The 27,325-nt window shown below is 37.7% G+C and overlaps 2 protein-coding genes across 2 annotated transcripts in view; both read right to left on the reverse strand.

Moving 5' to 3' along the window:
• The window catches only part of CUL5 (cullin 5), a 97,309-nt gene that overhangs the window by 52,689 nt on the left and 17,295 nt on the right, over window positions 1-27,325 (reverse strand). The window contains exons 2-5 of the mRNA XM_060018013.1: window positions 26,641-26,750; window positions 9,922-10,021; window positions 2,168-2,344; window positions 148-289 (exon numbers count right to left, since the gene is read on the reverse strand). Coding sequence (XP_059873996.1) covers window positions 148-289; window positions 2,168-2,344; window positions 9,922-10,021; window positions 26,641-26,750 — 529 coding nt within the window. The remainder of the gene's footprint in view (window positions 1-147; window positions 290-2,167; window positions 2,345-9,921; window positions 10,022-26,640; window positions 26,751-27,325) is intronic.
• On the reverse strand, window positions 15,858-19,404 carry LOC132428982 (mitofusin-1-like). Its single transcript, XM_060017188.1, is given in 3 exon segments — window positions 15,858-16,922; window positions 16,924-17,958; window positions 18,164-19,404. Coding segments are annotated over 3 exon segments (2,211 nt in total). The 5' UTR covers window positions 18,382-19,404; the 3' UTR covers window positions 15,858-15,964.

The raw sequence follows: 27,325 nt of genomic DNA on the forward strand, positions 1-27,325 counted from the left end.
CAGAATATCTTTTATATACTCTTAATTTCATGTGGCACTAAAAGTAGATGTGACTATATTCTAATAAACATAACTTTGAGACTACTATTCTATAATTGTCTTGATTTCCATGAAAAGGAAATTTGATCATAAAGGTTCAGAACATACCATAGGATTCTCTTACTCCAATGACAAGCTGAGAATCAAAAGCTTCTCCTAATCTTTCAGCATGTACCAGCTTCATTGCACTATCTTGAAGTCTGTTTTTTATATTTGAAAAGATTGACTCATTCCATGTATCAAGCATGAGCTAGGAAAAAAAGAAGAAAATATGCCATCATTTCAATTATTAATATACCAAGTACCATAAATACACACAAAAAATTTTAAGTACAAATGCTAAAAAAGGAAATAAAATTCTTAGACCTACATTCACTTGAATACTACAGGAAAGCAACATATTTATTATTTATTTTTATTTTTGGCTGCTTTGGGTCTTCGTTGCCACGCGCAGGCTTTCTCTAGTTGTGGTGAGCGGATGTTACTCTTCATTGCAGTGTGTGGGCTTCTCATCGTGGTGGCTTCTCTTGTTGCGGAGCACAGGCTGGGCGCACTGGGCTTCAGTAGTTGCAGTATGTGGGCTCAGTAGTTGCGGCACTCAGGCCCTAGAGCACAAGGGCTTCAGTAGTTGCGGTGCATGGGCTCAGCAGTTGCGGCACGTGAGTTCTAGGGTGCACGGGCTTCAGTAGTTGTGGGACACAGACTCAGTAGCTATGGCTTGTGGGCTCTAGAGTGCAGTCTCAGTAGTCGTGGTGCAAGGGCTTAGCTGCTCTGCGGCAGGTGGGATTTTCCCGGACCAGGGATCAACCAATGTCCCCTGCACTGGCAGGTGGATTTGTAAGTACTGCGCCACCAAGGAAGTCACAGGAAAGCAGTATATTTAAATTTGGTAACTATCATGTGGTAAATACTGACAAAAGAACAAGTGTTTCAGAATCAAACACAACTGGATTTGAATTCCAGCTGTTACTTATTTGCCTGCTTTCTCTTCTGTAAAATAGTGAAAATAACAGTACAAATTTCAAGTGGTTGTTGTAAAAATTAATATGGTAATACATGGAAAATGTCACCTTCCCTATAGTTCCAAGGCTGTATTTCAGAGATACTGATATGTGTTTGGGATGGTCATATGAATGTTTGTACAAATACATGATAAATGTGAAAAGGACCAAATGAAAATATGTTTGATAATGAATCTCAAAAAGAAAAGAATATACAAATCCACCCTATGGATGTTCTGTTTAAATGATGAAAATGGCATATACGTATTCATGAGTATGCTGTCAGCATTAGTACAAATTTTAAGGCTGGGAAGGGGCAACAAGGTCCAAGACACTATTGAAATGCCTGAGCTGATTGCTAGAACCATCACAGCAAGCAGTGAGTTGTTCAAAGTTCAAATGGCATTTTTTACTATTCAAATCTGTGGTTCCATTTGATTCTCACAAGTAGAAATGTGTGTGTGTGTGTGTGTGTGTGTGTGTGTGTGTGTGTGTGTACTTATAAATATGAAAAATGAGGACAGCAAGCTTAGGACATTATTGACCGAAGAATTGAAAGGGAAACCTGGGACTCTTCAATTTCAGAGCTGAGTTCTTTCCATTAATTCATGAGTTGTTACTGGGCACAGAGCTTTTAACTAGAAACTAGGCAAAATATGAAAATAAACATGGTACGTTCTGAGTTTATAATAACTAGAATTAAGTAAAAAAATGATAAAGATGACAGCAGTTTAGCCACAATTAAACACAAAGATACCAGAAGGTAACCTAATAAGGAAAGACTTTTTGAACAGAAAAAAATTGAATTTATAGAAAGGTAAAAGTACAGAGAAAGAATAATGAAATAAAATTATGAAGATAAAACTAGGAAAAGGAGAAAAGGAAAAGCAAATGAGGTAATGTTTGAAGACACAGATTTACAGCTTAAGACCACATAAAAGATGAAAGAGAACTGAAGCTAAAAAAAGACGAAAGAAAACTAATATTATTCAATAAAACCTGGCAAAAGCTGAAAAGGAACTTATATGGGAAGTAGAAAAACTCATTTCAGTGTAAATTTCTTTCAAAAGTCTTCAACTCACCCTATTTCTGAAGAACATTAGGGAAAAATGGGAAAACTAACTTACCTTTCGAACAATACTGTCTTCTACATTTGATTTTTTATTGCTGCCCTGTTTACCCATTAAAGTAATCTCTAGTTGACAGAAAGGCTTCGGTAAAATATCACACTGTGTGAAGAATTTTCGCCATTCAACAATATAAGCTTTTAGCAAAGCTGTATCATCTTGATGGCTCAGTACTCGCTGAAAACAAAGAATCATACCAATTTTAAATAAATACAGGAGCTTTAAAGAATAATGGAACACATTCATGCCATAAATTTAAAATATTTTATTTACTGTATAACCTATATTATACCCAAAAGAAATTAAAACATATATATATATATATATATCAAAGAGAAATTAAAACTTGTTCACATAGCCTTACTGTAATGAACATTTCACAATATATACATATATCGAATCATGTTGTACACCTGAAACCAATAAAATGTTATATGTCGATTATACTTCAATTAAAAACCCCCTATATCCTTTAGCTATTACCTTCCTACCTTCCTCCCTTCCTAGTTCCCCCGCTCCCCGCCCAGCCCTAAGCAACCACTAATCTGTTTTCTGTGTCTATGTATTTGCCTATTCTGGACTTTCATATGAATGAGATTATATAATATGTAGACTTTTATGACTGACTCCTTTTATATGGCATAGTTTTTCAGGGCTTGTCCAAGTTGTAGTATATGTCAGTACTTTATTCTGTTTTACTGCTAAATACTATTCCATTTTATGGACATACCACACTTTTTTTATCTGTTTGTCCACTGATGAACATTTGGGTCATTTCCACCTTTGGCTATAATGAATAATGCTGCTATAAACATCTGTGTACCAAAAAAAAAAAAAAAACCACAAAAAACTTGTGCACACTCACCAAGAAGGGGACACAAATAACTAAAATCAAAGATGAAAGAGGAGACGTTACAACTGATACCACAGATATACAAAGGATCATGAGAGACTATTACAAACAATTAAACACCAACAAATCTGACAACCTATAAGAAATGGATAAATTCCTGGAAACATATAATCAAAAAAGCTCAATGGTGAGGAAAAAAAAATCTGGTAGATTACTGGTAAGTTATCAAGACTGAATTCATAATCAAAAAATTCCCAACAAATGAAAGTCCAGGATCAGATGGCTTTACTGGTGAATCTTACCAAACATTTAAACCAGAACTAATACCAATCCTTCTTAAACTCTTCCAAAAACCAGGGAACACTTCCAAACTCATTTTATAAGGTTAGTATTACCCTGATACCAAAATCAGACAAAGATGCCACAAAAAAAGAAAATTACAAGCCAGAATCCCTAATAAATGCAGATGTAAAAATTCTGAAAAAAAAAAAACTAGCAAGCCAAATTCTACAGCACATTAAAAGGATCATACACCACGATCAAGTGGGATTTACTCCAGGGATGCAAGGATGGGTCAACATTCACTAATTAATCAGTGTGATACACCACATTAACAGAATGACTAAAACTCACATGATCATCTCAATAGATGCAGAAAAAGGATTTGACAAAATGCAATATCTATTTATGATTAAGAACTCTCAAAAACGTATAGAGGGAATGCACCCCAATGTAATAATGGCCATATATGACAAGCTCACAGCTAACATCATATTCAATGGTGAAAAGCTGAAATCTTTTCTTCTAAGATCTGGAAATAAGACATGGATGCCTAATCTCACCACTCCTATTCAAAGCAGTACTTGAAATCTTGTCCAGAGCAATTAGGCAAGAAAAAGAAATAAAATGCACCCAAATTGGAAAGAAAGGAATAAAACTCTCACTATTTGCAGATGACATGATATTATATACAGAAAAACACTAAAGACTCCACCAAAAAATAACAAATGAATTAAGTGAAGTTGCAGGATAGAAAAATCAACATACAAAAATCTGTTGAGTTTCTATACACTAATAACAAACTACCAAAAAAGAGAAATTAGGGGGAAAGAATCCTGTTTAAAATCACATCAAAAAGAATAAAATACCTAAGAATAAATTTAACGATAGAGGTGAAAGACCTACACTGAAACACTGATGAAAGAAACTGAATAAGACACAAATAAATGAAAAGATATTCTGTGCTCACAGACTGTTACAATGCTATTGTTAAAATGTCCACACTGAGACTTCCCTGGTGGTCCAGTGGGTAAGACTCCACACTCCCAATGCAGGGGGCCCAGGTTCGATCCCTGGTTGGGGAACTAGATCCCACGTGTATGCCACAACTAAGAGTTTGCATGCCACAACTAAGAAGTCCACACGTCACAATGAAGATCCTGCATGCCAAAACTAAGATGCAGGGCAGCCAAAATAAATAAAAATAAATAAATAAATAAAATGTCCACACTACTCAAAGTAGTACAGATTCAGTGCAATCCCTATCAAAATTCCAATGACATTTTTCACAGAAATAGAGCCAAGAATCCTAAAATTTGTATGGAACCATAAAAGACCCCACATAGCCAAAGCAGTCTTGAGAAATAAGAACAAAGCTGGAGGCATCATGCTTTCTGATTTCAAATTACATTACAAAGCTAGTAATCCAAACAGTATGGTATTGGCATTAAAAACAGACCACACAGATCAACGGAACAAAACAGAAAGCTCAGAAATAAACCCACGCATAGTTGGTCAATTAGTTTATGACAGAGGAGTCAAAATTTATGTGGGGAAAGAACAGTCTCTTCAATAAATGGTGTTAGGAAAACTGGACAGCCACATGCAAAAGAATGAAATTAGACAACTATCTTACAAAAATTAACTCAAAATGAGTTAAAGACTTGAACATAAGACCTGAAACCATAAAACTTCTAAAAGAAAACATAGGTAGCAAATTCCTTGACACCAGTCTTGGTGATGATCTTTTGGATTTGACACCAAAAGCAAAGGTACAAAAGCAAAACTAAACAAATGGGACTACATCAAACTAAAAAGCTTCTGCACATCAAACGAAACCATTAACAAAACAAAAGGCAACCTATGGGAGAAAATATTTGCAAATCATATATCTGATGTGGGGTTAATATGCAAAGTATATATAAAGAACTCACACAACTCAATAGCAAAAAAAAAAAAAAAAAAAAAAAAATTCTGATTAAAAATGAACAGAGGGACTTCCCTAGTGGCACAGTGGTTAAGAATCCACCTGCCAATGCAGGGGACGTGGGTTTGATCCTTGGTCTGGGAAGAACCTACATGCCATGGAGCAACTAAGCCCCTGTGCCACAACTACTGAGCCTGCACTCTAGAGCCCGTAAGCCACAACTGAGCCGATGCTCCACAACAAGAGAAGCCACTGCAATGAGAAGCCCCAGCACCACAGCGAAAAGTAGCCCCTGCTCACCACATCTAGAGAAAGCCTGCACTCAGCAACGAAGACACAGCCAAAACGAAGATGCAGCCAAAATAAATAAATAAATAAACTAATTTTTTAAAAAATGAGCAGAGGATCTGAATAGACATTTTCCCAAAGACACAGAGATGGCCAACAGGTACATGAAAAGATGCTTAACATCACTAATCACTAGAAAAATGCAAGTCAAAACCACAATAAGACATCACCCCATCCCTGTTAGAATGGTTATTATCAAAAAGACAACAAATAAGTGTTGTTGAGGATGTGGAGAAAGGAAACCCTTGTACATTGTTGGTGGGAATGTAAATTGGTGCAGCCACTACGGAAAACAGCATGGGATTCCTCAAAAAATTAAAAATAGAATTATCATATTTTCCGGCAATTCCACTTCTTGGTATCTATCCAAAGAAAACAAAAACACTAATTCAAAATGATATATGTACCCCCATGTTCACTTCAGCATTATCTACAACAGCCAAGACATGGAAACAATCTAAATGTCCAACAATGGATGAACTGATAAAGAAAATGTGGTATATAGACACAATAGAATATCATTTAGCCATACAAGAGAATGAAATCTTGCCATCTGTGACAACATGGATACCTTGAGAGCATTACACTTAGTGAAATAAGTCAGACAAAGACAAATAAATACATTATGATCTCACTTACATGTGGAATCAAAAAACAAACCCCCCAAAACCCAAAAAACCCAACAACCCCCCCCCCCAAGCTCACAGATACAGAGAACAGATTGGTGATTGCCAGGCAGAGGGATGGGGAGGAGAGGGATCAAAATGGGTGAAGGGGGTCAAAAGGTACAAACTTCCAGTTATAAAAATAAATTAGGGGGACTTCCCTGGTGGCACAGTGGTTAAGAATCCACCCGCCAATGCAGGAGACACAGGTTCGAGCCCTGGTCTGGGAAGATCCCACATGCCCCGGAGTAACTAAGCCCATGAGCCACAACTACTGAGCCTGTGCTCTAGAGCCCACAAGCCACAACTACTGAGCATGCATGCCACAATTACTGAAGCACGCGTGCCTAGTGTCTGTACTCTACAACAAGAGAAGCTACCGCAATGAGAAGCCCATGCACCACAACAAAGAGTAGCCCCTGCTCTCCGCAACTAGAGAAAAGCCCACGTGCAGCAATGAAGACCCAATGCAGCCAAAAATAAATAATAAATTTAAAAAATTAAAAAGTCACAGAGGTGTAATGTACAGCATGGTGACTACAGTTAATATTATTGTAGTATGGGCTTCCCTGGTGGTGCAGTGGTTGAGAGTCCACCTGCCGATGCGGGGGACGCGGGTTCGTGCCCCAGTCAGGGAGGATCCCACATGCCGCGGAGCAGCTGGGCCCGTGAGCCGTGGCCACTGGGCCTGCGTGTCCGGAGCCTGTGCTCTGCAACGGGAGAGGCCACAGTGGTGAGAGGCCCGCGTACCGAAAAAAAAAAAAAAATATTGTAGTACACATTTGAAAGCTGCTAAGAAGAGTAAATCTCAGAAGTTCTCATCACAAGAAAAAAAATTTGTAACTACATATGGTGACGGATGTGAAAGTAGACTTACTGTGGTGATCATTTTGCAATACATACAAATATTGAATCATTATGTCATACACCTGAAACTAGTATCATGTTATGTGTCAATTATACCTAAAACAAAACTTGTGCACAAATGTTCACAGCAGCATTATTCAAAACAGACAAAAAATAGTGAGAACCCAATGTCTATCAATGACAAACAGGTAAACAAAATACAGCACAGTCATACAACGGAATATTATTCTGCCATAAGAAGGAATGAAATAGTGCTAAATGCTACAATATAGATGAACCTTGAAAACATTATCCCAAGTGAAAGAAGTCAGTCATAAAAGGCCACATATTGTAGGATTCCATTTATAGGAAATGTCCAGAATAAACAAATCCATAGGGACAGAAAGTAGACTAGTGTTTGCCAAAGTGGGGGGGGGGGGGTCATGCGGAAGTAACTGCTAATGGGTACAAAGTTTCTATATGGGCTGATGAAAATGTTCTAAAATTAGTGGGTGATGGTTGTACAACTTTATGAATATACTAAAACACACACAATTATACACTTATTAAAAGCGTGAAATCTGGTATGTAAATTATATTTCAATTTTTTTTTTTTTAAAGATCCTAGTCTATTTCTCCACCACTGGACTTTAGCTGGTCCTGTGACTAACTGTGACCAACAAAATGCTGTAGATGTGACATTGTGAGACTTCTGAGCCAAGACCTGAAGAGATTTGCAAGATTACACTATCACACCTCAAAGACTGTTTCCTTGAGAACAAGAAACCATGTGAGGGGGAAAAAGCCCCAGAGGGAAGCCAGGATGGTACCAAACACCAGGAATATGAGAAAAGCTCTCTTAGACCATCCAGTCCCTGAAGAGCCTTACTGCTGCCATATTAATAAGCTCAGGCAAAATCAGGTGAGCCTACCCCAAACTGCTAAGCCACAGAATTATGTATTGGGTTGGCCAAAAAGTTTGTTCAGGTTTTTCCATATGTCGTTACAGGAAACCCGAACGAACTTTTTGGCCAATCCAATACAAATAGAAGGGTTACGTTAATCTTAAAAACAAAACAAACAAAACAAGAAAAAATTCAATATCCTAATAACTTTCCAAGCATTGCATATTTATTTTTATTTCTCTTCATCATTTTCAATAATGCTATAATAAACATTTTAATGCTCACTGTCCTATTTGGGAGATTTGGTCCTTCCTAACAGGATAAACAAAATTAGTCTAGTAATTGACTAGTAAACTCACAAAGCTAGATCTTCTTAAAAGTTTTTAAATGTTTTAAAATTATACACCCATGTCTGGCACTGCCAGTCCTGGAATTTAACTGCTCTGAATTAGTGGCACTAAATCCCATCCTCGAGTTTTTGCTAAGGTCTACATTCCAAACTTTTCTGGATCGTTCCAAACATCATTCCAAACCCTGAACATACTTTGTTTTCTAGTGTGAAGTATATTTCTAAGATGATTCTTTGTGAGCCCATTTCCAGAAACTAAGGAATAATGCTCTATCAATTTGAAATAAACATAATTTATCTTCACTAAAAGTCATAAACAGATAAGCTGATATGCTTTCCAATGCAAGCAGAAACTGTTTTCCTAAATCAGTTCTAGAAAAATGTATGTTTTGATTAAACTGTGATATTGAAACATTTAATTTTTCTAAGCAAACCTGATGATTTATTTTCATTAAAAGATAATTTCCTAAAAAAAAAATTTCCTTATAAAACTCTAATTTTTAAACAATCATTTATCAAGACTAATGGTGTCATCAATAAAACATTTTAACAGATTAATGACATTAACAGACATTAACAGACATTAACAGACATTAACAGATTAATGGTGTCATCAGTAAAACATTTCATTTTGTAAGTAACATCCAATGTGACATCATTCTTATTTTATCATGGTAGTGGCTACTAACAATTAAATATATACCAATCATATATTCAATTTCAGTATCTTCCTTTAAGTTATATATTCATTTTTAATTTCCAACTGCTAACACTTATTAATATTAACAAGATTTCTAACAGACTTTTACTAATGTTGTACAAGACAATGATGTAAAATTTCAAATAAAGAATAACAAATTCTAGCTCTCTAGTTTTCAAACTTCATTTTATAGAAAGGAAAATAATCTCATGTCTTTAGGCCCTTCTCCAAAGTGGTAAAGGATGCATTAGTGATGCCAGAGTTGATCTGAAATAATACTTTACCTCTGCATTAATTTTTCCCAAAAAACAAAGGTGTTAATAAAAACAAACTAGCTCTTGCATAACTGACCTAATGCCTAAATGAACTGTATCTTCATTTCAATAATATTAAACACTTATACATATCATCAACTCAAGAGTGCTGAATTTCAGCTCAGCAGCAGCAATGCAAAGGACAGTCCAAGAATTACAGTCGGAGAAGTATTTAGAATTGAAGAAAATTGCTGTCAGCTTGAAAAGAGTAAGTATTAATTGTGAGGAAAAAAATAATTTATGTGAACTGATGTGTGGGCAAAAAATAATGGTGGTGGGGATTTCTAAAGAATGTATTAAAAATGAAATTCTTTTTATAGCACATTTTAATTGAGGATAATAATATATTCTTTTGAAAGAAATGTCAGTGAGGGAGGGGGGGAAAAACAACAAATGACAATCATTTCATTAAAAAATTTATTTAGCCAAGTGTGTCAAAAGTTAATGTGAAAAAAAAAAAAAGTTAATGTGATATTTTAAAATTACTTCAGGAAGCCCTACATTCAAAATCAGAAAATATGATATTCTCTGAGTAAAGTCTTAAATAATATATAGATGCAAAACTTACTGCCTGTGCTTGCTTAATAAACTCAAGAATATCTTCTTTTAAAGCCTGATGAATTTTTGCTGGGCCTTTATCATCCCAGAGACAGACTGCATGTACATCCCTGTAAAAATAAAGCAGGTAAACAAACATTAACACTGGAAAAAGAACAAAGAACTCTGTTCTGTTTCAATACAGTTTCCATGGACCATGGACACCCTTCCATGGACCATTCAAGGGTGCTTGAATCCATTCACATGAACCAAGCATTCTTTGTAAGCCATCTCATATATAAACATTTGCTTCTATTTTCTTTGTCATTGCTTTCCTTAAATCTTTGCCACTTACTGATTAAATTTTTAAATTATAAAAGGATCTCCCAATCAGATTCCCAAAGTTAAATACTATCAATATTTTCTTGTGCAAAGACAAGTATAAATCCTTTAATATATAACACAATATATATAAACTATCCTTTTTTAGAAAATTTGTAATTTAAATACCATTACAGCAAAATTCCTAGTTTCCCCCATACATTCATCACATTTACACATCAATTACCACTGTGCCTCCTTTATTTAAAATAAACAGAAACAAAAGCTCTTTAAACTATAAATCTGACATATTTTACCCAAAGATCATTCATTATAGAAATATATTTAATATTAATACATGTTCACAGAGAGAATTTTTTAATTACTATATTGTAGAGCAGGGAAACATAACAAAAGGATAGAGTCTTATACTGGGGATTCTTTTATTCAAAAAATGTTCCCCAGTACTTTATAGAGCTCCTACCATAAAAAATGTCAAAAAAACCAAAAAATATCTCTAGAATTGTAACATTATAACAATGGCCAAATAGTCTGTTTTACATTCAGATTCTTAGGGACATAATTATAATCTAAAGTTCTGTCTGCATATTAATTTGAACTTGCTTTCATCATTTGTTAAATTCGGCTTAATAGTGGTATCTGGACCAGAGCAGATGTAGTAAGCACACAAATATCTGTTAAACAACAAGATAATAGGTAACAGCTAACTGCTTACTATATGCCAAATACTATTCTAAGCTGTTTTAACTCACTTAACCTTCACAGCAACCCTGAAGTAGTACTATTTTATTGCCATTTTACAGATGGGGAAACTGAGGCAAAGAAAGGTTAAGTAACATTCCCAAGATTACCCAGCTAGTATATGGCAATTACACGGGCAATTGGGCTCTAGAGCCCACATCAAACCATTTCCCTTAATTTACTCTTGCACCCCTCTAATCCATCCAACAGTAGCTAAAGTGATCATCATAACACTCAAATTACATCTTACTGCCTCTATATTTCAAGTCCTCCAACGGTTTCCCATTGCTCTTTGAATAAAGTACAAAATGGTTAATTGACCCCTGTAATACCTCTGCAATCTCACCTCATGGCTAAAGAAATCTAGAGTCTAAAAGAAGAAACTGATACAAAAATAGATTGATTATATTTCAATGTTTACGACTACTAAGCCTATAAACGTAAGACGGTTTAGGAACCCAAGGAGAAGGAAAGGATGGAAGTGACTGGTAAAGAGAAAAAGGGAAGACTCCCTGGAAGAGCTGATTCCTAAGCTTATCTCAATGAACAAGTAGGATTTTGCCAGGCAAAAGAGGGTGGGGGAAGGATATTTTATGAAGTCACAATGTGAGTAAAGAACTATAGATCACTAGGGTGTATGCAGTGAACTATTAACAAATCAGTGTGGCTTGGCTGTCAAGTGTGAAGTGGGGAGTGATAAGCAAGAAACTGGGCAAACTAACCCTTTTATAATTCAATCACAGTCCTATTGTATCCATCAGCTAAATGTCTCTCCAATTTGGACATTTCCATCCATCACCACTACCACAGTCAAAATTACCATCATCTCTTACTTAATTTACTATAACACAAACTAGCATGTATTGACTGCTTACGATGTACCAAGCACTTCACACATATTGACCCATGCAGTGGTTTAGGTTTCCCAAAAAAGAGATGGGATCAGACATGCAAGAGAGATTGATTGAGGGTAATGCCTGTGAGGGACAATGGGAAGTGAGCTACAAGAAGCTGGGCAAAACATAAGCTCACAATGCTGGTCTGATCCCTGTAGGGAAGAGTAGGAAGGATGAAGGTTGGGTAGCAAGAGTCTTAGACTACACAGCAGTTCTAAGAAAGTTTGGTAAAGCTATTTAAGAGTTTTAGAGCAAAAGTCACCCATCAAAGGAGTTCCATACCTCCCCAAAATAGGATTACCTTAGTATCCCTGCCTACTCATACCCACTGCAGGTACATGTCAGAAGGGCTCAAACGTGACTTGAGTCTCATAAGGCAAGAGGGAATGGTGTTGAGTTGGGTACCCAGGAAAGAGTCAAACTTGTGATCAATACATCTTCTCCAGCTCCCTTTCCTCAACCTCCAGGTGCTCCTATATGTTGTTACATCATGGAAGAATATCTTCAATACATTCTTATTTGAAACACAATACTTCTCACCACCACACAATAGAACATGTCAAGTCTCCTGGTCAATTTTCATACACATTTTGAGGAATGTATTGTAATATACTTGAGGACTGTATGATGATAATACCCTTAAAGACCTCTATGTTCCTCTCTCTAATCCTACTCTCTCATCCATCCCCAGAAGTAACTAAGCCTGAAACTGTCATTTTATTTTCAAGTTTTACAACATACTATGAGGGTTTCTGAACGTTATAGAAATTATATCAAATAATTTTTTCAAATACTTTTTTTACTCAACACGTTTCTACTATTTACTCATATAGTTGGATGTACTTCTCGTTGATGCACTTTATCTTTTTTTTTTTTAAGATTTATTTATTTATTTATTTTTGGCTGTGTAGGCTCTTCGTTGCTGTGCACGGGCTTTCTCTAGTTGCGGTGAGTGGGGGCTACTCTTTGTTGCAGTGCGCGGGCTTCTCATTGCGGTGGCTTCTCTTTGTTGCTGAGCACGGGGTCTAGGTGCGTGGGCTTCAGTAGTTGTGGTTCACGGGCTCTAGAGCACAGGCTCAGTAGTTATGGCACACGGTCTCAGTTGCTCCGCGGCATGTGGGATCATCCCGGACCAGGGCTCGAACCTGTGTCCCTTGCATTGGCAAGCGGATTCTTAACCACTGCGCCACCAGGGAAGCCCATAACTAAGTGTTTTTAAAAAGAGACATGCTGTTAAGGGAAATTCTTTTTATTTATTTTTAATATTTATTTATGTATTTATTTATTTGGCTGCACCAGGTCTTAGTTGCAGCACACTGGATCGTCATTGCCATGTGCAGGATCTTCGATGTGGCATGTGGGATCTAGTTCCCTGACCAGGGTTCAAACCCAGGCCCCCTGAATTGGGAGCATGGAATCTTAACCACTGGACCACCAGGGAAGTCCCAGGGAATTCTTTTTATTTTATTTATTTATTTTTAAAATATTTTGTTTATTTGTTTATTTATTTATTTTGGCTGCGTTGGGTCTTCGTTGCTGCACACAGGCTTCTTGTTGCAGTGGCTTCTCCTGTTGTGGAGCACAGGCTCTAGGCGCACAGCTTCAGTAGTTGTGGCACACAGGCTCTAGAGTGCATGCTCAGTAGTTGTGGCACACAGGCTCAGTTGCTCCACAGCACGTGGGATCTTCCCGGAACAGGGCTCAAATCCGTGTACCCTGCATTGGCAGGCAGATTCTTAACAACTGCGCCAGCAGGGAAGTCCCCCAGGGAATTCTTTTTAAATACTTAACTATATTAGAAAAATCAAGTGGTTGGGGAGTGGGAGAATGATGAAGTAAAAACTTTTTAAAGGTTTCAAGAAGACAGACAGAAGGGATGAGAGAAGAAGAGGTAAGAAATATTCCAAAGTATTTCAACTTCCTCAAGTTAAACAGGGAGTAAAAGAGAAATAGTGTGACCCTGGTGCAAAAAATAGGTATTCTGGGGACTTCTCTGGTGGTCCAGTGGTAAAGAATCTGCCTTCCAGCGCAGGAGACGCAGGTTCAATCCCTGGTCGGGAAACTTAGATCCCACAAGCCGTATGGCACAGCCAAAAAAAATACAATTAATGGCTATGATTTATTAGGTAGAGATTCTTGCAACTCACAAAAATATAATTTTTTCCTAAGAGCACATGCATACATACAAAATTTTAAGAAGATAATTTTATAGGCTATTTCTCTGATTATAATCCATAAATAATTTAAAATTTCACTATCTAGAAATTTAAGCTCCTAGATAATGCATGGATTAAAGGAAAACAAAAAGAAAAATTACTAACAATCAAGAAAGAAATAAAGGGGCTTCCCTAGTGGCGCAGTGGTTAAGAATCCTCCTGCCAATGCAGGGGACATGGGTTCAAGCCCTGGTCCGGGAAGATCCCACATGCCATGGAGTAACTAAGCCCGTGTACCACAACTACTGAGCCTGTGCTCTAAAGCGTAAGAGCCAGAACTACTGAGCCCGCGTGATACAACTACTGAAGCCCACGCACCCTAGAGCCCATGTGCCACAACTACGGAAGCCTGCACACTCTGGGGCCCACGTGCTGCAACTACTGAGCCTGCATGCCTAGAGCTATGCTCCACAACAAGAGAAGCCACTGTAACAAGAGACATCACGCCAATGAGAAGCCCATGCACCACAACGAAGAGTAGCCCATGCTCGCCACAACTAGAGATAACCCATGCACAGCAACAAAGACCCAACGCAGCCAAAAACTAAAGTAAAATTTTTTAAAAATAGAATCTGTAAGAAAGAAATAAAAAGGAAAACCCTGAATACCACAGAAACTATGGTGACAATAAAAGCAATATTAAGGAAAAAATGTGTAGCTTGAAAGCTTTCATTGTAAAGAAAAATATTAAAAAGAATTTTAAAATTAAGAATTCAATAAAAGAACTAAGAAATCAAAGGACAAAATAAATCGAAGAAACCAGGAAGAAAACACTAATAAGGAAGCAAATTATAAACATAATAATAAACAAAAATGGAATAAATATTACTCTTTCCAAATAACAAATTTTTACCTTTTTTCTTTTCTCTATTCACAATTATTTTGTATTTCATTAACTTTGTCTTTTGTCTTTCCTCCTTTTAATTTCTTCAGGTTTACTTAGACCATGCACTTTTAGCTTTTTTTGTCTAATATACGCATCAAAGGCTATGAACTCCTTAGCATTTAAGCACTGCACAGTTGGATCCAATACGTTTTGATGTATCATATCAAAGTAATTTTTATAGCTTGATTATGTGAAAAGACCTATAAAGTGGATCAACTCCTTAATATGGATATTAAAGAAAATATGTAGGATCAGGGATTTAAAAAATGAGATATGACCACATATAAAATATAAGCATACTACTTACAATTCTATGGCAACAAATTTCTAAACCTAGAGGAAATTAAAATGAAGTGTGCAGATACTTTGTCTTATTCATTTTATTTTTATTTCTTTTACTGTTTTACATCAGTTTTAAAGGGAATAAGAGAGTAAAAACAGTATTATTTATTAGTGGTTTACACGTCTGCCAGGATGGCAAAAGTGATTGTACCCTGCATAAATAATACACTCAAGAACATTTCCACACTCCTTTGTGGTTAGAGCAATGCAGTTTATAAAACAAAAATGTGACTATTGCCGTTGAAGTAGGCATCAAAAATTCGTTTTGAGAAAGAAGATGAAAGGAGCATTCTCTAACTACTGGATGCCAGGAAGCAGAGTTTTTCAGAATCAAAAACAAAGAGAGCCCTAATTAAGAGAAAGGCCCCACCCCTCAGGGGTCACAGAGTTGGTTCTTTTGCTTTAAACTAATTCATCATTTTCACGTATCAAAGGATTTTTCTTTATCCAAAATTAAAACTAAAAGAGACATCACAACACTTTTCAGAAATGCAAACATCCTGAGATAGATCAATACCAGGATCTACTCAAGGATTTGCTATTTAGGTAGAGTTAGTAGAATTCATATTTAAAGTCACTTCATAAAAATAACTGTCCCAATCTTCCAAGTTCCATTTTCTCCTATCATGATCACCAAAGCAATCTCTACTGTTAAGATTCTTCTTCATTGCCTGAATGTAGAAACTGCTTAGTAAAATTCTCCTGCTTGTTTTCAAGTTGAACAGCTTTATTTCTTAAGCACTTCGAATTGTTTTATATTTTCTCCAATTGATCTATTTCTTTGGAAAATCTAGCAATTTCCTCTTCTAGATGTCTTTGTGTAGTATCAACTTGTTGGCACAGGCAAGCAAAAGTGGTCGCCATTTCCTGTTGTACTTGATGGCTGCAGTTGGCACTTGTGAAGCTAACAATCATTTGCAGTTTTTCAGTTTCGTAATTCAGAAATTGCTGTTTAAAGGCTCTCTCCTTGGCACGGGTGGTCCAAGTCAGCCTTTCATAAAGATACAAAGCTCCATACATACTTAATGAAACAGATATGAGTTTCCAGCCTACAGTTTTCCAAATCACTCCTCCAACAACAATGATGCCCATAGAAGTTCTAGACGTAAGAGAAGCTAATGCTGTTATTAAGGTAACCATGAGTTCTTCCTGTGACGCTGGATTGGTAGGAGCAGTGGGAGTAGAAGCTAAAGATCTGGGAAGCTGAAAGATAGGCTCTGATAATCCTAGAAGCACCCGCTGAGCATTTGTAGGGCCCAAGAAACAATGGACAAGGGAAGACCAGCCCAAGGAAAAATGAAATACAATACCCTCTTGAAAATCTGAACATAACTTGTGGCAATTTAGGTCATAACTGAGATCAAATTTCTTGCAAGGAATCAGTGTATGTAGTTTATTCTGCATACCAGCTGGAAGTAATGGCTTCAGATTTCCAATAATTTCTTGCTGGGATTGAAGCATTGAAGCATTGACTTCATTGGTGCACTGATCAGCCAAATTTCTTCCCATTCCATCTTCTATGTGCTTATTTAACTCATTTTTATATACTTTCAATACACTTGGAGTAGGATGAAACTCAGAACAAAATTCATCAACAAAAACAGAGTCAACAAATTTCATCTGTCATTGTACATGAAACCTTATTTGCAACCTCCTCTGAAACCTCCCTGATTATTTTCTTAACATCCAATGTTGAAAGGTTCATCTGGTTTCGGAGAAAGTCCAGTCTACCAATTTGGTCTTCCCTCTCTTCTACTGAATAAACCCTTTTCTCTGCTGCTGCCACGTTTATTGAATCCATTATGTTTTTCACAGTTTCTAGTATCTGTTTAGCTCTGATAGTGTGCTGTTCAAACTTTGTTTTCACTGCTGACTGCAAGATACACTCCTCAAAGATTTGTTCAAAATTCTGAAACTCCTGTAATTTTGCCTGAAATCCTTCTGCAAGTGCCCCACCACCTTCTGGCATCCCCTGGGCTTTGTGCTTTCTAGCACTAAGAACTTGCTCTGCAGAAACAAAAAAGTTACGATTCCATGATTCTAAAGGATCCACAACTTTGAGCTCCTCCACCAAGAAATGTAGGCATCTTTCCATGAGCTGTCTGCATACATCTTCCATATATTCTGGCTCTGATGCAGAGGCATCCCAACGATTATTCAGAATAAAAATATTAGGCTTGGAAAGTCGTTCATTTACCTTGTGAAAAAACTGTTTTTAAGTGTTCATTAGAGTTGATTTGGAGTTTACAACCAAAACGAAGACATCAGCATCTAAGCAAAACTTACCAATCCAGCTATCCAGCTCTGTAGTGACATCTGTACCTGGACTATCCACTAAAACCAGGTCATCTCTCAAGAGGGCACATTTTGCCTTTGGCCAAAACACATGTACAAGACAGCCAGCTTTCAAGTCTTTGTTCATACGAAGGGCATGGGCCAGCTGATTAACTGTCTTCACATTCTTTTTTTCATGTGACCCTTCTGTCATGAGACAGGCTTTATCTCCATCCGTCTCTTCAACACTCAGGAAGCAACTGGTTGTATGTCCAATTCCACTAGGGAGGACTTTATCCCACAACATGGCAATGATAACAGAGCTCTTCCCACTGCTTGTCCTGCCAAAAAATGCCACTTTCGGGGCTTCCCTAGTGGCACAGTGGTTGAGAGTCCGCCTGCCGATGCAGGGGACACGGGTTCGTGCCCCGGTCCGGGAGGATCCCACATGCCGTGGAGCGGCTGGGCCCGTGGGCCATGGCCGCTGACCTTGCGCGTCCAGAGCCTGTGCTCCGCAACGGAAGAGGCCACAACAGTGAGAGGCCCGCATACCGCAAAAAAAAAAAAAAATGCCACTTTCATGTCTCCTCACCAATGATGGAAAGCTTATTTTTATACCTCTGTATTTCTATCAGATCATCCTCAGTAGCTACTCGGTCAAGTTCTGAATTCTTGTACGTTGCTTCAACAAAATGTGATCCTTCTGTAACAAACTCCAGTAACTGGTCAAAGACTGCTGTAATTGCCTTCTTAGCCAGCACGAAGTGCTTCAGTGGAGAAGCAGTTTCTGCCATTATGCCTGTCCCGGCTCCGACTTGTCACCCAGCAACTGCAACTCAGCCACAGCCCTCAAGCTGCCTCATTCTCCCAAGAGAGGCTGGGAGACTGGGCTCTTATTCCCAATTTAAATGGAATGCTTCCAACATACTATTACTGGGATATTGCTGCTAGATTACTTACAGGTGATCTTTCTCAGTTTAAAGAATATTTTCATTTTTCTGTTTTATTTTGGAAAGATTATCTCTGTTTTTTCTTCATCTACTGAGATGATCGATTTCAGATAAGATTTTGTCTTGTTCTATTTGTTTTCTGAGTTCAATTTTCATTTCATTATTTCCTCCACTTTTGCTGATTTCTCTCCTTAGCTTTTGAATTTTCCATTCAAGTTTGTTTTATAACCCCACATGGTTGTGTGAGGATACTGAACTCAGTTCGGAGTGCTGTATTTGTTTTCTACTTCATAGTTGGTTTCTGTGGGACAATTTTTATAAGCTAAAATGTTTCAATTTGTACTTTTTTATGGTTTTGGATAGATGGTGTCTGCTTTTTTCTATTCATATTCATTTCATGGTCAGGATTCCCAGTTCAAGAGTACCTCCTTCAGTTTAGTTCAGTAAAGTTCAATTTCTTTAATGGTCAGTGTTGGTAATAGTGGAGGAAAGGGTATCTGTTTCATTTCTGCAGGATCCTTAAATCTTCTAAATACTTACTTGTCTGAAAACATGTTCATCTAGCCTTAAACATGATTGAAAACTTGACTAGGTACAGCATACTAAGTTCAAAATAATTTCCCTTTAAATATTTAAAGAAAACTGCGTCAGCCTCCTGCATTCAATTTGGCCAATGAAAAGAGTGTGGCCAGTCTGTTTCACTTGAAAGGTAATTTTCCCTCCAACAATTAGATTATTTTCTTTATCCTTGGAATTCTGAAATTAAGGACATGTGTAGGCATGGTTTTTAGCACTTTCAATATGAAGATCTGGAGGGTTGGGGGGAGAGATACAAGATTTCAGCCCTGGGAAATTTTCTTCTTATCCTTTGGGGCTATATTCTCTCCTCTACTTTCTGTCCTCTCCTTCTGGAACCCCTTTTAAGTATAAGTTAGCCCAATTCTAAAGCTGTCCTAAATATGTCTTCATTTTTATTTAATTTTCCATACTTTGCTCTACATTCAGGGAGGACTCTTTGGTTTTATTTTTTGTATTACTAATTCAATCTTTTTTTATTTAGCTCTTTTATTTCAAAGGTCCTTATTTTGACTATTTCATTTTCAAAGTAGTCTCTTTCATTTTATTCCTCTCTAATGATATAACTGGAATGCTTTTTGAGCTATCTTCTAAACCTTGCATCATCTATTTCCTCTGAAGGTACAGTCTCTAGGATGGCCCCTAATGATCCTCGTCTCCTGGATGGCATTCATACCCATGGATAGTTCCCTCCTACAGTGTACAAAGCATTTGTCTGTGTGATCAACAGCATACAGAAGAAATGAAGGTCTATATATAAGATAGATAACTAATAAGAACCTGCTGTATAGTACAGGGAACTCTACTCAATACTCTAAAATGGTCTATATGGGAAAAGAATCTTTAAAAAAAATCGATATATGTATAACTGGTTCACTTTGCTGTACACCTGAAACTAACACAACATTGTAAATAAACTATACTCCAATTAAAAAAAAAAAGAAAAGAAATAATGGTTTGTAACTTCCAAAATTATGTTATAAAACACCATGACTTCTGTCTTGGGAACACTCTCTCTTGCTCTGGGGAAAGCAAGCTGCCACACAGTAAACAGCTTTATGGAGAGTTCTACACAGTAAGGAACTGAGCAGCTAGTGAAGAACTGAGGCCTGCCAACAATCACATGAGTAAGCTTTGAAGATCATTCACTCCTAGTTGAATACAGGCCTAGTTCTTTTGCCTAGAGCTTGACTGCAACTTCTTAAGAGATACTGAGCTAGAAAGACCCAATTAAGCTGCAACCAGATTCCAGACCTTCAGAAACTGTAAGATAATAAATGTTTGTTGTTTTAAGCTGGTAATCTTCAGGGTAATTTGTTGTGTGGCAATAGATAACTAGAAATACAACAAAGAAAGTACGGGACTACTGTAATCATTCAGGCAAGAGAGTGGGGGGGAAAGACAGATGGGATGGAAAGAAATTCAAGAGGTACTTAAAAGTCTATGAAATCTAGTAATCAAGCGGATATGAAGGAGTAAAAAAACAGGAGGTTGATGGTAGCTTCCAGATTTTTGGTTTGAGACTATAAATAACAGATTTTCATCACTCTAAATATGGAGTACTTATGGAACTTAAGTATGCAGGAAACAATAGGTCACATGGGTATGGAAGTTTGGAGAATAATCTGGATTGCTTAAATAGATGAGAACTCAGGTAAAAGAATATGAAAAAAACAGAACTCTGAAGGAAACCAACACTTAACAGGCACAAAAGGGATGGATCAGCTTAGATGACTGAGATGAGGTAGACAAGAGATAGGAGAAAAAACAGGAGAAAGTGGTATCCTAAAAACCAGCTTAAGAACAAGAAAAACATTAAAAAAATTATTTGTAGTAAAGATGAATTTTCTTAAAAATAAAGTCTCACAAGTTGAAAATAATTTATTTTTAAATTTTAGCCAATTTCACAAACCAGAGTCAAACCAAACAACACTATCTAAAGCAGCAGTTCTCAACTGAGGGAGGTACTGCCTCAGGCATTTGGAAGTGAGAGCTTTTTTTCTTTCAGTAATGAGGGGTAGGGAGAGGAGTACACAGAAAGTATCCACTACTAGAGTTTATGAGGGTAAAGGCCAGAGGTGATAAACATGCCACAGTATGCAGAACAATCTCATAACCACCCAAAACACCAACAGTACCCCTGCTAAAAAATAATGATACAGGTTATGAGAAAAGGGCAACAAATAGTAAATGTAGTTTAATACCATAACATTATTTTAGTACCTTAGATTTAGAAAGATATAACTAACCTAAAGGTTATTAATTAATATGGCTAAATAGGCTAAAGTTTGGAAAGATTTTAATTAATGTAGGTCTTATAATTTTGGTGTGGCATGATTAGACATAAGGAATCCTTTAACTTAAAAGGATTACATATTGAGCAGCCTTGGGTAACTCCAAGGAGATCAAGCATTTTGAAAAACGATGTGCTGAGGCCACTAACTGTAGCAAGTACTATTTCTGCTTAGAAGTATACTTTAAGCAGGAAACACCATCACACTATGCTCCTTTTTCCAGTCAGGAATGCACAGAGAATAAGCATTACTCTACATGATAAACCATATTATTAACACAAACTGGCAAAAACAAAACAAAAAAAACCACCACATTCAATACGTTGTTCATAAAATACATTTAATCAAATAATTTAAGAAATATATACATATACATGAATGCTACGAAATTTTTAAAAGGTCTCAGCTGCTTCTTATTGAATTCTAATTTCTCAAAAGGCAGAATCATGGATATAAGTTAATATTATGCAACAAGTTCTATGTTATTTAGGATTAGACTATTTTCTTCCGTGATAAAGAAAAAAAATGAGCACAGCAGCCTAATGTGTATAGATTATTCAGTCATACATCTTCAACTCATTGATACAGTATTTTACTAGTGCACACACACACACAGAAATTATACTAAGTCTGAAACTACTATCCTTAGGAAGACATGGTTGCAAGGTTGGCCCTTGGCTGACATATAGGAACTTGGGTTTTGTGAGAGTTCTCACCATTTCCTGATAAGAATGGCTCACTGTGCCTCAACTGTTATGTAAAAAATCTGATTTATGTTCAACACTTGCTTTTTGTCTAGGATGTGGAATTTTGGTTCACGTCAGGCAGAAGCTGCCTTTGTGACCAGCTCTCTCAGTAAAAACCCTGGGTACTGAGTCTTTAAGAAGCTTCCCTGGGGACTTCCCTGGTGGTGCAGTGAATAAGACTCCACGCTCCCAAGGCAGGGGGCCCAGGTTCGATCCCTGATCAGGGAGCTAGATCCCACATGCATGCCGCAACTAAGAGTTGCATGCCAAAACTAAGGAGCCAGCGTGCCACAACCAAGGAGCCTGCCTGCCACAACTAAGGAGGCTGCAAGCTGCAACTAAAACTGGGTGTAACCAAATAAATAAATATTAACAACAACAAAAAAAGAAGCTTCCCTGGTAGACAGCATTTCACATGTGTTGTCCCAATTAGTTGTTGGAGGAATTAAGTGGATATGTTCCACTGGGAGAAGATGCTTGGAAACTTGTACCTGGTTTCCCCTGGACTTTACCACATGCACCTTTGTTGCATTTTGCTTTGTACCCTTCACTGTAATAAATGATAGTCATGAATACAACTATATGCTGAGTCCTATGAGTCTTCCTAACAATCACTGAACCTGGGGGTGGTCTTAAGACCACTGACATGGTTGGTGTCAGACGTGGGATTCATTAAACATGGTGAAAGCACTGTTTGAGAAAAGGAAGGATTAAGTGGTAGTATGATGAACCTCTGCTACTTGCATGGCTATGAAATCAACCGTGGTATGAATCAGCAGCTGAGTTGCTATCTGCTGTGAGAAAGGTAAAAGTTACCTATGAAATTTGAAAATGACAGATCTAACCCCAAGAGAGTTGGCTCATTATATCTTCTAGCTGCTTTGGCCATGCTGATCCAAGTGAGGAGAGAAAAAGCCCAGTACGGATGAAGACTTTGGTTTTTGTTCTTGCCTCCAAATAAGAGGAGAAAAGGCCCAAAAGTTCTCAAACATAAGCTTTCGGGTGGACCAAAAATGTTAAATGTTTCTGCTGGTCTCTCCTCCAAGCAGGAGGAATTAATAGTTACATTAGGTCGCAGGGCTGGAGAAAGTTTTAGATAACCAAGGGAGAAGAAACTATTCCAGGTGTTTCTTCAGCCTAACTACTGCTGCTTCAGCAACCTCTCCATGCCTCCCACATTCCGGTCAGGATCTCCCAGCAACTGTAATGTTAATATTGCAAATGCTAAATTTATTGCTAGGAGTTTGAATAAATCTGTAATAAGAAAAAAGAGGCAGGGAAAGTTTTAAAGATGGCTTTGTATTCTTTGGCTATTGTACCTGGATGTATGATAAATAAAGATATAAAATATTATATGCTTGTACTTTCATAAATGCTAGAGGGATCACATCAATCAGGAAAAGTTGCAAAATAGAAAGTTAGTGACAGACTTCCCTGGTGGCGCAGTGGTTAAGAATCCACCTGCCAATGCAGGGGACACGGGTTTCAGCCCTGATTCGGGAAGATTCCACATGCTGCAGAGCAACTAAGCCCATGCGCCACAACTACTGAGCCTGCGCTCTAGAGCCTGAGAGCCACAACTACTGAAGCCTGCACGCCTAGAGCCCAAGCTCCGCAACAAGAGAAGCCACTACAAGGAGAAGCCCGCACACCACAATGAAGAGTAGCCCCCGCTCGCCTCAATGAAGACCCAACGCAGCCAAAAATAAAATGTAAATAAATAAATTTTTTTTTAAAAGTTACTGAGACACAATTTCCTTGCTTTTTACTGCTGGTGAAAGGATTAGAATTTGAACTGTTTGAGTATTGGAAACAGAATAAATAAATCTCCATAATGGATACTATTATTTCTACTTATTACCATCTCAGAGAAAAGGGAGACAACATGAAAACATAAGAAATTTCCAAATAGATATACACTTCTGGAGTTTTAAAAAGCAGTTTTTAGTTGCTACTGAGCTCTTGTGAAATCAGATGTCTGACCCTGAAAGGCTGATGATTTTCCAGCATGATGTGCATATTACTGAGTGGATTAATCTAAACTCTAAGACTGACAAAATAAAAGTGGATTAGAAAAGTCTTGTCACTTGGACTTAGAACACGACTGGTCTGCAGCATCTTGGCTTTGCCACTGCTCGAGAAAAGTCACTGGCTTTTTTGGAATCCTGAATTCACAAATCCTAATTGCTTGGATCTAACTCTAAGCTGAAACCTGATATTGTCTGACATTGGGCTATTTAAACCCCAACACAAGCTGTGCTGAACTAAAGCAGGCATATGCTCAGCGAACAGGACATTGACTTGTGGACTGTTGAAGATTTAAGACACCCTCTGTGAAGCCATAAACTGAAAACGTCATGGATTCTGGCTGGAAGATCTAAATCACTTGCAGATGCCCAGAGAAAAGGACTCATTCGCTGACGGGGCCATCTGAAATCAAGCTGCTGATAGCCTCTGTATCAGATATACAGACCTAAAGTGCATTCCTAACTTGTGGTTACTGCTAAAAGCTGCAAGTTGGGAGAAAGCATACTCGCTCCTTACAGACTGGATTCATGATCCCCTCTCGGTGATATTTCACTGCTACGGACTTGTGTCCAGCTTTCCGGATTAGTTGCAGTTTTCAACAATGAATTAATAACCTGATTTTTTTTCCCTCACCTTCGCATCACCCTTCCTTGCACACACACCTTAGTAAGGCAACTTCATTATTAAACACAGCTATCTCCAGAAAGGAATTGATCTTTTCCAGGCTGCTCACTAGGTAAATGGTCAGGACAAAAGGGGTGGGGGTGTGATGTAAACTTATTATGAAAATTTTTGAAAATTTGGGATTTCATCCAGACCAATTCCTAAACATATGTCTTTCTAGTTAAGTTGTATAAAAACGTTTTTCTGTAAAAATGTTTTTGTTCCTCCTCCAGGTCTGGGTGATTGGGAAAAAAATGAAAAGCTTTCATTACTGAATGGGACACACTGATTTTATAAGGGAGAAAAAATAAAACTCAGCACCTGGTGAGGCACCAGGGAGAAGGACATGAATGATTTTTGTATTTCATAAGTATTCTTGAAAGCTTTCCCAGCTCCTGGTGTTGGCTTTCCATGCTGTTGTTAGTGCTTTGAATTCAAACTGAATGCTGAACTTCAATCACACCTAGCAGTACTCTGAGACGGCTGCAAGCAGCCCCAATTCCTACACCTTCCACAAAGAACACCTCTAAATGTCATCCACACTATGAAGCAAATGAAATGGTGTCGTGGATAAACAAACTGTTTGGAACTAATTGGCTTCAGGTAGTCCGTCTGAAAACAAGGCCTGAACTGAATTAAATGAACTAGACTGAGAACTCTAAAGTGAAAGGCCCCATGGGAGGACACAGTGAGGGCCCTGTTAACCCATACTATCTAATTTATGCCTTGCTTGGAGTACCCTAAAAAAGTGCAAACTCTTTGTTTCCAGGGGTACCATGTGGGTCCTCTGAAATTATACTTCTTTTTGTATGTACCCCATCATGACACTGCTTCAACCCTGGAAAATTTTCAGGTCGAATTCAACTGTATGGCCATAGTTGTGCTGTGCCTGAATTGATGCCTCAGGCCATGTAAAAGGTCCATACAGAAACTGAAGGAGAAAGCCACCTGCTTTTCTAAGATAAACCTCATGGTTGGCGGGATTTATTTTAACTAACTAAATTTAGGCCCTCTAAAAGGCATAACTGAGATCAATACTGCAAGTTGGTCTTACCTTGCTGCACATGGGGGTGGGGATGGGGGCAGGGGTGGTGTCCTACTGGTAATAGTTTTGCTGTAAAGACATTCTGGCCAAAGGCTAAGAGTTAACATAACAGATCTGAGACTGTATTCCTTAGAAAAGCCTGTTTGGCTGGGATCTGAGAACTTGAATGTTTGACAGTTTCCTACACTGATAGAAAATTTTCCTGAAATGATGAGAATGGCTCACTGTGCCTAACCTGTTTGTACAAACAACATGGTTTACACTGAACACCGCTCTTTCTGAGAGTCTAGAATTTTGGTACATGCCAGGCAGAGGCTGCCTATGTGAGCAGCCCCCAATAAAAACCCTGGGTACTGAGTCTCCAAAGAGCTTCTTGGTGACAGCATATCACATATGTTGTCAATCTTGTTGCTGGGGAAATTAAATGCATCCTGTGTGACTCGACTGGGAGAATACTCTTGGAAGTTTGTGCCTGTTCCCCAGACTTGACCCCATATACCTTTCTCTTTGCTAATTTTGCTTTGTATCCTTTAGCTGTAATAAATCATAGCTGTGAGTATGACTTTATGTTCAGTCCTACGAGTCCTCCGAGCAAACCACTGAACCTAGGGGTGGTCTTTGGGACCCCCAACACAATCAGTAATAATTTCAAACAGGTAAACAGTCCAATCTGGAGCCAATATTCCATTTGAATATAGCCACCAAATTTTCCTTTATGTTATCAAAAAGGTAGAATGAATGGATTACTTACGAAAACAGATCAAACCACTGCTGTTTTGTAACAGATTCCTGGCGTAAAAGCTTCAAAACAATTGGACGCATGAAGTCCCATTTGTCTTCAAACTGAAGAGAACCTTTATTCTTAAAAAAAAAAAAAAAAAAGTAATTTAAGTGCAGTTAAATAAGCGTCTGTTATTTTTATCTCCTAAGAGACAACTAAAGAAATTCAAAAGAACCAATTTTCCATCAAGGAATCCCTATAACTTAATCTGGTATCGAAGAATCACAGGAAGACAACCATAAAAGAAAAAAGACAGTTATGTGAAAGTGTGTAGCAAAGAATTTGGTCTTGTCCAAAGAGCGGTCTGCCCTTTGCCCTTGGCTTCTAGTAGGTAATATCCTTGGGCCCTAAGAATGTTATATCTGATAAGAGAGTCTTTGTTAGCCTGGGGCCTTGGGTCATACTGGATAACCTAACAATGTGATTCAGGGAGGGGACTGGCAAACTCATATAGTCTTAGGGAGCAGGCCAATCCAGAAATAGCAACAGTATGACTTAGGGTAAGGGGTTTGGGTCAATCAACCTGGAGATTGAGATTATCCACATGAGCAATGCCTACATGATGAAGCCTTAATAAAAATTCTGGACACCAAAGGTTGTGTGAGCTTCCCTGGCTGGCAGTACTTATGTGCCCTGTCATTTAATGAGGAAAGGA

This window comes from Delphinus delphis, chromosome 8, assembly GCF_949987515.2.
Source record: "Delphinus delphis chromosome 8, mDelDel1.2, whole genome shotgun sequence".
NCBI classification, from domain to species: domain Eukaryota; kingdom Metazoa; phylum Chordata; class Mammalia; order Artiodactyla; family Delphinidae; genus Delphinus; species Delphinus delphis.